The following is a 14524-nucleotide window of genomic DNA, read 5'->3' as shown; positions in this document are numbered from 1 at the left end:
TTTATAGTATGAAGAGCTAACTCAAGCTAAAATGAGTTATTATTTTTGTAATTCAAGAGTAATTCAAGCAAGTGTATTATTGTTTTTACCAATATAATTTGTTGGGAGGAATTCTAACAGGTGTAACTTCATGTATCAAATCACCATGTTTATGTAATCAAAATTTATTTTTTTAATTTAAATCTCCATTTTTTTACCGACAAGCAATTATTTAACAGTATAATTTTAGCGGTTCTTAATGTAAAGATTTTGTATTCTTTTTAATGTATTACCAACCTTCGAAATCAAGACCTCGTACTTTTTTTTAGTTTCTGCATTTTTTATTATATTTTTAAGAAAATCTTTGTTTGCAATTTCTCATTTATTTTTTGGTAGAATCTTCTTTTATAACTCTTTATTTTTTTATATTTGTAAAATAAAAGGAAGAAAAACAAAAACAAAAAAATATATTTGTTATTAATATATTCACGTGATGCCAACAAACACCAATAGAACACATGTCACCAGATTTACTATAATCAAATCCGCAATGCGTTGTCATTTGCATTCTTTAGAGGAAGGTGTACCAGCTATTTCAGGGTTTCAACAAAATGTTTTATATACATCATATAAATTGAGTTCAAATGCAAGTTTAAAGAATGAAAAAAAATGAAACATCGATTTTTCCTTAGAAGTATGCAGTTTCTTATCTTTGAAACACTTTGTATTTAGCCAGAAAAAATTGACTTATAAAATTAAAAAAGTTGAGGAATTACTTATTGCATATATGCAACGCAATATGTATAGTTGTTGTAACACAATACTATTGTATACTATTGTGTAACAACAATTACGCCAAAGAAAAAAAGTTTTCTCATGATGTTATTTCCCAGAGAAAAAGTTAAGGTAAAAATGGCTTCACCAAGTTATATATATATAACTTATATATATATATACTTACACCATTAGCAATGGTATGTAGAGCGTATATTGGACCCACGTGGGCTGTTTTATGCGCCCAAAGTAGGAAGTCCATCTGATACCCATTAAAAATTGTCCGCGGTTTTTCAATCGATCCTATGTGGCCTAGCCCATATAGTTAGTCCATGTCGGACAAAAAAAACTCCAATGTTTTTAATGTTTTTTGTTTTTCTTTATAAAGTTTTTGATGGTTTGCCAACATTGGACCGAATTAAAACCTGTTTTCTTTTATTTACTTTTTGTTTATGGAACTGATGGTTAGCCCGTACTGGACCCAATAAACTTCTTGTTTTTTATTCACTTTGAACTATGTCCCAATTTTGATGGTTATTCCATATTAAATCTAATAAACTGTTATTTTTGTTTTAATTACTTAAACCTATATAGAATGTTCGATGGTTAGCCCATTTTGGGGTCAAATAAATTCCTATGTTATTTTATTTACTTTGACCTATATGGAAGCTTCATTTCCTTTATATTTATTTGAATTCGAGACACAATAAACAACATGTTGATTATTATAATATTTATTACCTTTTTATGTAAATCCAAGAACCTATATATATATATATATATATATATATATATATATATATATATATATATATATATATATATATATATATATATATATATATATATATATATATATATATATATATATATATATGTTCGCAAAATGGCTTATTGGTGAGCACCATTTTGCGAGTGACATTTCAAAATCTTTCGTACATACCGATGTCAAAGCATAGCGGTGTTAAAGCATTGACTCCTAAAAATAATCAATGAAATATAAATGTAAAACCTCATTCTTGTCTTTTATCTAAATCATATGCAAAAAAAAAAGGCTCTCACTAATTTTTAATATAGAATAATAACCAAAAGAAATTTATCTAGTGTTTGTATTAAAATAGTAAAGTAGCATATTAAAAAAATTTATTTTGAACTATGAATACTTACTATAAATAACTTGGAACACCTCAGTACTCCTTAAAACTTTTTTTGTCTGCTTACGCTGAAAATTAAACTGTAGTGCGAAGAACTTCGTCAATTTGTCTTCCTTCGAGCTCGGCTAACAAGTTAACCTGCAACACATTTAATCAAACATATTTTAAGAATAATGAAACAGAGTCTTAGCAAATCAGGAAATTCATGAAAATGAATAGTAATAATTTTCAAATGAAAGATTTTTAAAGAAAAACCTAAAAAATTGGAAAACTAGTGAGAAAAAATGTATTTTTAACTTTTCTATAACAAAAATTTAAATTTTTTTTATTTAACAGCTATTTAAAAAATAAAAACTCCTTACAAAATAAGAATTTAAAAAATGTTATATAGAAGCTAAATTGAACTCAACTGCCCTAACTCTTACCCTTGAGCAACTAATGTAAATATGAATAAAACTTATACAATAAAGTATATTAAAAATAAGCCCTTTGTTCCGGGAAAAACAACTCATACAGTTAAATAAAAGGTTGTAAAAAATCATTAAAAATTGTAATACAATAAAAAAATGAAAGCAGTTTAGGTACGTAGTATCTTACAATTTTGTTTGCAATATTGCTATCTTTAAGTTTTATTTCCATTGCATCAAACGGTTCTATGGTATCCATATATAATATCATTTCATATGGTATCTGTGATGCCTGCACTGTCACATTGCCTTGTCGAAGCATAGCATTTAGTATATTAGTGTGAATATTCTGAGTTTGCTGAATACCCACAAACACACGTTCAGCAACTTTACAACCAATGCATTTGTTGTTTTCATGTGTAACACGTATGTGTGTATATATTATATATAAATAAATTTATAAATATAAATAATTTTATAATGTATATATATAACTTATAAATTTATAAATATAAATAATTTTATAATGTATATATAGAATATATATAACTTTACTGAGTTGTACGAATTAAAGATTCAAAACACAATGTACAAAAAAGATTTCTCAAACTAATGAACCTATATTTTTGTTCTTATTGATGCGTGTTTGTCGAGACAAATAAAATTAAATGGAACCGTCAAAGTTCAAAAAAGGTTATTTTTTAGAAAAACTTTAGACTTAATGAATATGGGGATTAATGGAGCTAATATGTATGTTGAAAGGTATTTTTAACATTAAAAAATTCAATAAGCTTTTTTTATAAAATGGAAACACAAATATGAACGGTTTTTAGGTATGTGACGGAATATACTTTTTTTTATATAAGCATGAAGTATCTGTTTAAAACATTATTTCCTTAAAGTTTCAATAAATGCTTCAGCCTTAATAATATACCCTTTTTCACAAATGTTTACACTAAAAAGTTTTATTCAGAAATGTCAGGAAAAACTCTCAAAACATATATAATGAAGTTAATTTACGTCATTTTAGCTATTACGTCGCTAATTTTTTTAATAGATTAAACTTCCCACATTGTTTCAAAACTGTTTTGGTTTCTTATAAAATGATACAAACTTTCTTTAAAAAGATTTGGCTTCGCAAAGGAAGTAGAAAGTAAAAAGTCCTTGCTCCATAAAAATCAGTTTAATTTCGTTGAAATTACATTTTTTAAATACGTTTCTTACAATATGTATAAATAGATATTCAAATATATTTATAAATAAAAATAGAATTACCTATTATCTTTGTATGTAATGATTTTATATATAAGGAGAAAATTAAATTGATAATGATAACATTATATTGATAAAAAAAGTTTTCGGTCATTTTCAAACATAAATTAATATTTAAATCTATTATATCATTACTTATTTTTTTTACCATTAAAAAGTATGAAGAAAAAAGTTAGCTAATAATTTAAACTGCGCTGCTTTAAAAACTGCATTTTGGCCAAATTTTAAGAGTTTTTAAATTACTGCACCTTGGTAGGATCATTGCAAACGTGGGATTCAGTTCTGAAAAAACTTTGAAGAGAGCATAAAAAATGACTTGAAAGTTTTATCAAATCTAAATTTTTATTCAAATGACATAAAAGTTTAAAACTATTTTTGTTAAATAAAACATTTTCTTGAAATTTTATTTTAAACTTTTCAAAAAACATCCATTTTCCAAACGACATAATATATTAGCTAAAGAGTTGTTACAATGGTTGTTTTAGTAAAATTAAAAAATAGGTATCAACATATAAGATATAAAAAAAATGTTCATGTAAAAAACATGTAAAAAAAGTTATTATCATAACTACAAATAAAATAACCACAATTTTAACTTGTATTTAAAAAATTGTCTTTGTTTCTTTTTCAAAAATTTATCAAAAGCTATGATATGCTCTAAAGAGCTTCTCACTGAACATGAGCTCTTAAAAGGTTTTTAAATAAGTTATTGACTGGTTGCAAGAGTTTCATAAACTGGAACTGTAATCTGTGGGAGAGGTTTTTTACCAAGAATAACATCAGCAGCTTTTTCTGCCATCATCATTACTGGTGCGTTTAAATTACCACTAACATTTGACGGCATAATGGAGGCGTCAACAATACGCAAGTTTTCGATACCAAAAACTCGCGTTTGGTTGTCAACTACAGCCATTGGATCATTTTCGTGTCCCATTTTACAAGAGCAACATGGATGATAGATTGTCTCAGCTCTCTCTCTAACAAATTTATCAATTTCTGCATCTGTCTTTACCTTTAAACCTTTTAAATTTAAAAGCATAAAAAGATGATTTAAGTTGATTTCATTTTTATATTATTTTGTTATACAATGATTATTTTAAAACTCTTTAAAATATTTTTAGATTAAAAAATTAGTTTAAAACCTGGCTGTAGTTCTTCGCCTCTAAATGGTTTTAAGGCATCTTGCGACAAAATCTCGCGTGTTAATTTGACACACTCTCGCATATCAACTATGTCTTCTTGCGTGGCAAGATAGTTTGGATTCACTAAAGGATGTTCCCTTGGATCTGCAGATTTAAGTGCAATATACCCGCAGCTCGTTGCACGTAAGGTCCCTACATTAACCTAAGAAAAATGTATTGACACAAAAACAAACATTTCTTTGTATTTTTACACTAATATACCGACAAATAAAACTAACTTGATAACCATGTCCTTTTTCTTCTTTTCTCCCATGATCACTCACAAGAAGAGGTAAAAAAATAAGTTGAATATCTGAATGAGGCAATTTTTCTTGCGAGCGAATAAAAGCCCCTACATCAATATTATTTGAACTGCAGATTCCTTTTTTACTTAAAAGCCAGATTGCACCATCTAATGGCATCCTCCAAAGTCGAGTGTACTTATATAATGTTACGGGCTGAAGACACCGCTTAAAATATTATAAATCATTTTAAAATAATTTATACTACATAAAAAAAATTGGATGTCTAAAAATCAAAATGGTAGAATTATTCATATTCCAAAACAAACAAATATAAAATAGTATGACATATTATTTTTCTTTGCATAACTTTTTTACTTTTTTGCATCAATGAATAATAAGAAAATTTCAGGTCAGCGATGAATAATATATATGGTTTTAAAAGACGCAGGCGTGTATTTACTATGAGAAATTAAAAGTGCTAAACGGAGCTATTTGTTACTAATTCTCCGCATTAATTTTTTATTTTTTAAATCATAATTTTTTTTGTTTGTTTCAATTTTTAAAGCTTTTAATTTAAAAACTTGTTTAATTTTTCAAAGATAGTATTACCGCTTTGATTAACTGTGAGCCTAAAAAGACCACTTTTTTTGTTTTAAACGTTTGTTTACATTGAAAAGTTTTATGCATTTTCGTTCTTGGAACAGTTTGCTTTGAGAGTTATAGTTTAGCCTTTGTCATGACGGTAATATAACAGTAATATTTAAACTATGAAAATTGTTGTTAAAACCATTTTAATCTTTATAACAACTTTGGTACAGTTAAAGAATTTAATTTTAGAAGGCCGGAGAAAATACGTTACTTTCTTATTCGATAAAAATGGCGTCATAAGTTCAGTTATATTTTTTGGGGAGTTTTGAAGAGTTTTTTTAAAAAGTTTTATTTAACTTTGAAAAAACATAAAAAAGTTGCGAGAGTTGATCTTATGTGTTACCAGAGTTGATCTTATGTGTTTTATATGTGTGGATTATTTACAAGCTTATATTTACTTTCAAATTTTTCAATCTAAATTTAATCTCTATTCAGTTGTTTAATTTTTGTTTTATTTTTATAAAAAGCAATGTTACTTTCTGGTAAGGAATCTGTAAATGAAAAAGGTCTTTTTAATACAGCAGTCTGTTTTTCCCACTTGCGGGTGACTTTTTTACTTTAACTCCGTGTATTCTGATTACCCAGCAATATTGCGATAAAACATCAAAAAACTGATATTAATAAGAACCCGGCGTGACATTTGAAATTTCGAAATAGAAAAATCCGAGAAAAATTCAGTAATGATTTGCATTTGTAAACAAGAAATGGTAAAAAAAAAAATTCAAATATTTGAATAGGTTCCATGCTGAACTTTGAAACAATGAATAAAGTATAAGTTTTGTTTTCTATTCTATAGTGATAAAAGGCCCTTGAAATTTAGCGAAAAACTGGAGCCTTGTTTACAAAACTTTATAGGCCTATAAGTACAAACTTTGCACCTCCTTGTGAAACGGCATTAATTTTACTGATCAAACTAAGATACTAGTAAAATATAAAACGGAAAGTGTGGGTATCAGGGCTTAACATTTTTTCCTCACACTACGTGTACAAGATGCAGTTTCTTTCTATATAATAGCAAAATAGAATAACATTTAGAATTTACTTTTGACTAATGTTTGAGAAATAAAAATTTTTTTTTTTGTCTTTTACATCTATTGAAACCACTTCAACTTGAGTTTGACTCTAAAAGTGATTGGTTGTTGTTTGTAGATAAACTACCTTATTGATTAATAGAACTGCCAAGGGAGTCTTCTTTCATACTATCTTGAAGTATGTATCCATTCCTGTGATTTACTCAAGAAATTTTATGGAGACTAACTTGGCAATTCATCTTGTTGTGCATATTTTAAACTATGTAGATTACCAGTGGAACGTTGTATGAGGTTTTAAACTATGTAGATTACCAGTGGAACGTTGTATGAGGTTTTAAACTATGTAGATTACCAGTGGAACGTTGTATGAGGTTTTAAGGCGCTTGTTTTGCTTATTATTATGCAGAAATGATACTTAAAAATATATGTTGTCTTCTAGGCTATTACCGGAGCATGATCTCGGACCTGTTTTCTAACCAATGCATTACAACTATTTTGTTTATTATTTCTTAAGCTTAAGAATGAATCTGCACTTAAAACGAAAATCCAAATATGTCTTGCTTAAAAGGAAATTAAAAAAAAGATAAGAAACAAAAAAACAAATCGAGTTAAATCTAAATAATTTGGGAAAAAGAAATTTTTTTTAAAAATAACATAACATTTTAATAAAATATATACAATGCTAAATTTTAAGGAAACTACAAACTTAATTAAAAAATTTATAAAAACTTTTATTTCATCGTGACTTTAGACAGGTTATGAATTGTTGTCTGTTTTAGGCACATTGTTTTTGGCACATGTTTTAGACTCAGACAAGTGGCAAAAAGAGTATAAGTAATGGTGTGTGTATTTTTGTTATAACAAACAACTAATATGATTTACCAAAAATTTTATTAAAATTTGTTGATAAGTAACAAATAAAAATTTTTAAGCTTGATTTGTAATTTGTGAATACGACTAAAATATATTTAAACTAAAATATCTTTTGTACTCATAACATTCTTTGAGATTTTGTTTTTTTATTTATTGCAAAACGTGCAGATATCTTTACAGTTACTATAGCAACAAACTATCTTTAATTTGAGTTGTTTTAGTTAAAGAAAAAACAAGTATCATCCAATCAGAAGTGATTTACTTTTACTTGAAACCAGAAGAAGAGATAATATGCACAAATAATTAAACAAAGATTTCTATGATTTTTTTCAGTTTAGAAATGAAAAGAAATCCATAATCTAAAGGAACGGCTGGCAGTAATAAGCCATCTAAAATGAGAAGCAAGACCGAATTATAGGTTTATTAGGTTTCCACACTCATATTTATTATTGCTGTTTTAAATCTAAAACCGTGATTCTAATAAGTGGAAAGATTTCTAAAAATGGTCGGAAATTAAGTAATTCACCTGCAGTTGATTGAAGTTTTGTTGCTATTCAGCTTTTTATAAAGGAATTCAGTAAGTTTTCCTAATTCACAAACCAATTCTTATTTGATAACATTTTTCAATTTAATTCAACTATAAAATATTTTATTGTTAGGGTTAGTTCATTTGTATGAAACGCGCATAAAGATTTAAATTCAACTAAGTTAACTTTATATCCAACAAAATGATAGATCCTTTCTTCCTCCTCCTTCCTTCCTTCTCCTTCCTATCCAGTAATGACATTAGTTGAATCAATGTTTTTAATAATTTTTTAATACCAATATAAAACATTGTTTGAACTGACTAAAAATATTCTTTTAAAAAATTAGCGACTGTTTTGGCATCTATTTTTTCTTCAGGTAATTTTTTTTGATAAAAAAAATTAAAATCTATCAGCTTGTTTCATGCATACATCGAAATGTTCTTTGTCTATAGGTTCTAGAAAAAAATCATTACATTCTTTTACATTTATATTTACTTTGTTACACCTTTTTTACTATCAAATAAAATACAACGTCATTTATATTTGAAACAGCACCTTAAAATTAAAATAGCAACCGCGGCTCAGTAGTTATAACACTTTCTTTAGAAGTAAGAGGGTTCGATACCATCTTAGGCATTTTTTTAGGTTATTGGTAAAAAAAAGAAACATAAACTTTCATATTAAATGCTCCATTACTTGACTGTTAGGTCTGAAAATTGAAAAAAAAAATTCTCATTTTTTTTTTAGATTTTAATTTTTTTAAACTCAATCAATTTAACGACATTAAATTATTCTTGCTGATTTTTTTTAGTCAAAAAAAGTGCATAGCTTCTTCAAAAATCAATCTTGAAATTGAATACATTCTTTAAAAACCATCAATCAATGGAGCTGTAGTCAAAACTGCAGCAATCCCAAAAAAAACCTCTTAAGTAGAGGGAGATGCCAAAGACTAGACCACTGTTTATATACATGTTTTATAAATTTGCACGCATTTATGCCATAAAACACTGCCAATTTCTTTTGAAAATATCTCATATAATCACAATCTCCTCCTAATGTTGATATTGTTATGTACGTTTTTGAAAAGATTCTTAGAAAAAAGAATATGGGTAATACTTATATAGGTAATATAATACAGGTAATAATTAATTATTATTGTTATAAATATATATTAACAAAAACAATGCATTAAGTGTTTACGTAAGGTAAGCAGCATTACTATTTGAAAATATCCTAGATACATCTTTTCAGAGTATATTGAAAGTATAGTATTCTGAAAAAGATGCTTCAAGCCAAACTGTGGGATTTTCAATCGGTTACTGTTTCTGCTAAAAACACGCTAGTGTCTGAAGACATTGGCGTGTTTTTAGCAGAAATAGTAACCGATTTCTGCTAAAAACATGTCTTCAGACACTAGCGTGTTTTTAGCAGATTCACTCAACATCATTCTAAAACAGTCCATTCGTGAAAAAAAAGCCCCTGAATTACCATTATAGGTGTGTGCGTTATATTAAATTTATTAATATTTATACAAAAAAGTTGCTCATTTTTTATATGTAAACAAATTAGGTTGTCTGGAACCACCTTCCAAACATGTGTCCGATACCACCCGATCATTCCTCATTCACATTTACTAGTTTTAAAACCAGTTAATTAGAATATTGAACAAATTTTTTTTTAATAACTATTATAAATAAAAATCTTTAATCAATAAAAAGTTTGTTTACATAAAAATTAGGTATATTAATACGTGAATCAAATATGTTGATACATCGTTCTTCCGGTGGTGGGAAACAAAATCTTGCACTACGAGCCAATTGCTTTGGCATATTATGATAGATATTTTGTATATGCAGTATTTTCACTCAAATGATGATTTTATAGTATTCAAAATTACATAGCTTCTTTAGTTTAAGCTGAACATCAAATGTTCGGAGTTACCCGCCGTTCAGGGGTACCCGACTTACCCCTTCATACACATATATGTATGTATATATATATATATATATATATATATATATATATATATATATATATATATATATATACTATATATATATATATATATATATATATATATATATACATATATATATATATATATATATATATATATATATATATATATATATATATATATACATATATATATATATATATATATATATATATATATATATATATATATATATATATATATATATATATATATATATATATATATATATATATATATATATATATATATATATATATATATATATATATATATATATATATATATATATGATTATTACTATTTTTTATTTAATCGCGTCAGTCGAAGTAAATTAATTAAAATTACCATTTTTACGGATCAATATTTTAGTATATTAAATATGCATTTATACTTACTTGTTGAATGTATACGTCAAGATGATCCTGCAAATTTTTTCCAACTCCTGGAACATGCGCAACACAATGTATACCATGATGAGCAAGTTCTCCTTTGTCTCCGATGCCTGATAGCATCATTAATTGAGGGGTGTTAACAGCTCCTCCAGATAAGATCACTTCTTTGTTTGCTTTTGCTTTTCGAATCTCAGAGTTTTGAACATATTCAACACCTATTGCTTTTGTACCTTCAAACAAAATTTTGGTTGTAAAAGCTCCATGTTGAGCATCTAAATTTTTTCTTTTCAATGCAGGGTGAAGGTAAGCCTGCGATGTACTCCATCTTTTTCCTTTGTAAATAGTTCTATCGTATACTCCCATGCCTTCTTGTTGATAGCCATTAAAATCTTCGGTATATGGGTAACCAGCTTGCTGACCTGCTTCCAGAAATGCTTGGTGGAGAGGATTTTCCGTTGAGCCTCTGGTTACATGTAGAGGACCATTTCCACCTCTATACTGATTTTCACCTGCATGAAATGATATATAGAATAAATAAACTAAATAAAAAAGAGAACTCTAAATTTCACGTAAGAAAGTAAATAATCAGTAAAAATAACTAGTTATTTAGTTTTAATTAACTAAAAATAATTTCAAATATATTTTAAAGCGAAAACATTCCTTTATCAATTTTTCTCAATTTTTTTTTTCCATTTGCAAGTAGGTAGAAATAAGCGAGCAAACATAATTCTCAAGTAGGTAGAAGAGGCAGAACTAAGCGAGCAAACATAATCATCATATGCATAAAAATGTTTAAATCGATTAATAATGAAAGTAAAAAATGAGAAAGACGTCTAGATTATTATAAAGTTTTATATGAATATCTAAAAAACTTAATGATGATCTTTTGTCAGCAAATTATAAAGAATTTTTGAAGTATAAATACATAAAAGTGTCAAGAAACTTAAAAACTAGCCGACAAAGACTTTGTTTAGCCTGTTTCTTTATCATTGGCATAGGGCTCACTTTTGTCTGCAAAAGAAAAAAGACCAGCAAAATAGGTTAAGACCGATTAAATTCTGGCTATAAGAGTTGAGACACTAGTAATGCTGAAACAAACCTATTTCTCACTTGTCATTATATTGCGTAAAATGATTGGCTTTCTTGCTAAGTTTTCAAAAGAGTTTGTGCGTTTGGCGTTTTTCACCAAATCCAAAAAGAGAGCTACAAAAATTTCTTTTGTGTGTCACAAATGCAAAAGGTTAAAGGGTTAATGCAAAGAGTTGTTTTTTTCTAAAGAAGTTGTCTCCAAAAATTTTTTTTGGTGTTTGTAAATGCAGTGAAGAACAACACGTGACTTTGAGGTCCTAAAAGATGCAGATAAACACAAGCTTGGTATCAGCTATTGCGGAGTAGCAGTTTTAAGCAAAGATGGAAAAAAAAAACTGAAATTAGATAAAATATCACGGATCAGTTAATGATGTCATTAAATGAGAAGTCAAATGGAAATGGAGGGATGGAGACAGACTCAACGAGCTGTTGAGAGGTTACTCAGTACGGAAAACAAATATGTTGAAGCAAAATATAAAGACGAAATTCAGAATTAGATCAAGTGGAAATATTTAGTTGAGTATAACAATGACGTGACAACAGATTAAACAATGACAACAACAACTTTATTGAGGTTAACAACAAACTTTATTGAGGCGCATGCTAAAGACACAGATGCATGCTAAGTTGAGAGAAAGGAGTAAAATTGCAAACAAACCAACAATCATGGATTTACATAAGACCTGTTTCCAGTTGAATCCTTTGACCGTTCAAAACTAGCAATTATGTCAACAGACCTTTTGCAAAATATTGTTTGTTTAAAATATATAGTTATCTTTTTGGTATTAAATAATTATAAATAAGAAATCTTCTTGCATAAAATAGCACAAACAAAATATTTAGAACTGGTGTTATAGTTTGGTTGAGATCATCTGATGCAAAGTGATATACTAATTGGAAGCCAGGGACAGAAATCAAAGACGTTTCACAACATCTAGTAGACGTGCATGAGATGACAAACACATCAGACCAAGATTCCCTTAATCCTTGTTCCATAATCCTTAGGTGGAAATAGATGTGAGCAACAATCGTGAAGAGATTGTGGAAAATAATGAACAGTATAGTGATGGTTTTTCCCAAGTCTTTAGGAAATAGAGGTGTCTTTGCAACAATTTGCTCAAGAGATATGCACGTTTTAAACAATCTTGGTTACTATTTATATGACCCTTAAATGTCAAGGAGAAGTTCGATTATATTGCGTAAAATGTTGAAATGTACTTTGATGTTAAGAGATTTGTAATTTATGTAGGCTTTTAATTAATTATTAATTTATATTTGAACCGATTGTAATTGTTTTCTGTTTTATAAGCATTTTCATAACCACAACCATATTTATTACTTATGTAAACAGTTAAATTAAAGTTCACAGTTATTGTCTATATCTTTATTACTCTTAAACTCTAAAAGTTGGATACTTTCCAAAACGATATTTTCAAACGCTAAGACTACTGAAAAAATTAAACTGGATTGTGAAACAGAGTTATAATGTCATTTAAACATTTAATCAAGCTTCACGTATCTTTTAAGGCAAAATAACTCTTGTAGACTTGAATTACCTTAAAACTTCTCAACAACAAATAGTCTTCTCAATATTGAAATATCTTTGTATTACAAAACAAAATTTAAAATAATAAAATGAAATCATAAATGACACAACAAAATTAAGTTTTATACGAAATTTCAGTTTTGTACAAAAAGTACAAAATTTAATTAGTTAAACCATGAAACTAATCTTTTTCAGAAAATATTGACTAAAAATCAAAGTTCTCAAAAGAAGCAATGGTAATGTAACAGAAAGTTTTAAAAGATTAAAAGTAAACCATCAAATAAAAATTCGATAATAGGAATGATTTTAAAAAAATTATGCACCTTAACATTTGGATTCCCCACAATATTTAAGATATATATATATATAAGAATATATATATTAAGATATATATATATAAGAATATATATATTAAGATATATATATATAAGAATATTTTTTATTAAACAGCTAAAAAGCAGCTGCTTTTTTAGCTGTTTAAGAAGACAATTTCAAATTAAAATTTTTAAAATCTTTAAAAAGTTATGAAAATATCAAGCTGGTTATGTATATTATCATTTTTGAAAAGTGTAATTTTTTCTTTTCATTACTATGTTTTGCCATCTTAATTCGTATTTGAGCGTTTGTTGCTATGTATACACATAGAGTGCTTTTTAGAGTCTCTCTTTGAAAACTCGTAAAATTGTTATTTTACGAGTTTTTTTAATCATTTTTAGACCAAAATTTCTCATGCTTAACTATTCACTGACAACAAATGCAAAAAAATATTTATAAAACGTTGATGTAAAATGTTTTTGCACGTATATCACTAATTTATATTTAAATTTGCCCTATTCACAGAAATGTTCTTTTGCAAAAGAAAATCCTTCGAATTCTTCTGAGATACAAGATTATTTCACATATGTTTCCTGAATGAACGGATAAATATCTCAAGTTTTAAATTTTTAAAATGAGATCTACAAATGCAAACAATGAGTCTTCTTCATTGATAAATTAAAAAAAAATTTGGTTAATTCTGATAAAGAGAAATAGCAAAAATAGAAAAATTGATTCTACCTGAAGCAAAGTTAAACCTACTGGTAGCAAAGTCCCTAAATGAATATTGTGGCAACAAAAAATTTAAACAAAACGGTTATTGGGCAAAACAAAACAGTTATTGGACAAACTTTAAAAAAACATTTAGTCTAAAATTAAAGTATATAAAATACCTAAAGAATGGTTTTGTGCCTTTTTAAAGTATGGCAAACAATCTTTATACGACCATCCTTTAGCACCTTCTTTTTCCCATCGGTCAAAATCTTGAGGGTGTCCCCGTATATACACCATTGCATTAAGTGCTGATGATCCACCCCATACTCTACCCCGTGGCCAATATAGTGCTCTAAAAGAAACAATTTGTAATTATCA

At 27.2% G+C, this 14524-nt stretch overlaps 1 protein-coding gene and 1 long non-coding RNA gene across 4 annotated transcripts in view; both read right to left on the bottom strand.

Annotated features, from left to right (window-relative positions):
- Positions 1-1605: 1605 nt before the first annotated feature.
- LOC136076549 (uncharacterized) lies at positions 1606-2744 on the bottom strand. The gene is made up of 3 exons (XR_010636361.1): positions 2505-2744; positions 1921-2045; positions 1606-1732 (listed from the first exon to the last, which is right to left on the bottom strand). It is a non-coding gene; the product is annotated as an uncharacterized LOC136076549 (long non-coding RNA).
- Positions 2745-3909: 1165 nt separating this feature from the next.
- The window catches only part of LOC100200022 (choline dehydrogenase, mitochondrial), a 111836-nt gene continuing 101221 nt past the window's right edge, over positions 3910-14524 (bottom strand). For 2 of the 3 annotated variants that reach the window (XM_065791371.1, XM_065791373.1), the window contains 5 exons: positions 14326-14498; positions 10486-10991; positions 5007-5237; positions 4729-4930; positions 3910-4606 (listed from right to left, as the gene is read on the bottom strand). In XM_065791371.1, coding sequence (XP_065647443.1) covers positions 4293-4606; positions 4729-4930; positions 5007-5237; positions 10486-10991; positions 14326-14498 — 1426 coding nt within the window. In that variant the 3' untranslated portion in view covers positions 3910-4292. The remainder of the gene's footprint in view (positions 4607-4728; positions 4931-5006; positions 5238-10485; positions 10992-14325; positions 14499-14524) is intronic. The other variant, XM_065791372.1, reaches the window with a different exon arrangement.

The sequence above is a fragment of the Hydra vulgaris genome, chromosome 02 (assembly GCF_038396675.1).
Source record: "Hydra vulgaris chromosome 02, alternate assembly HydraT2T_AEP".
In the NCBI taxonomy this organism is placed as follows: Eukaryota; Metazoa; Cnidaria; class Hydrozoa; order Anthoathecata; family Hydridae; genus Hydra; species Hydra vulgaris.
The sequence above is the reverse complement of the archived record's forward strand: the minus strand, read 5'-3'. Positions and strand labels throughout refer to the sequence as shown.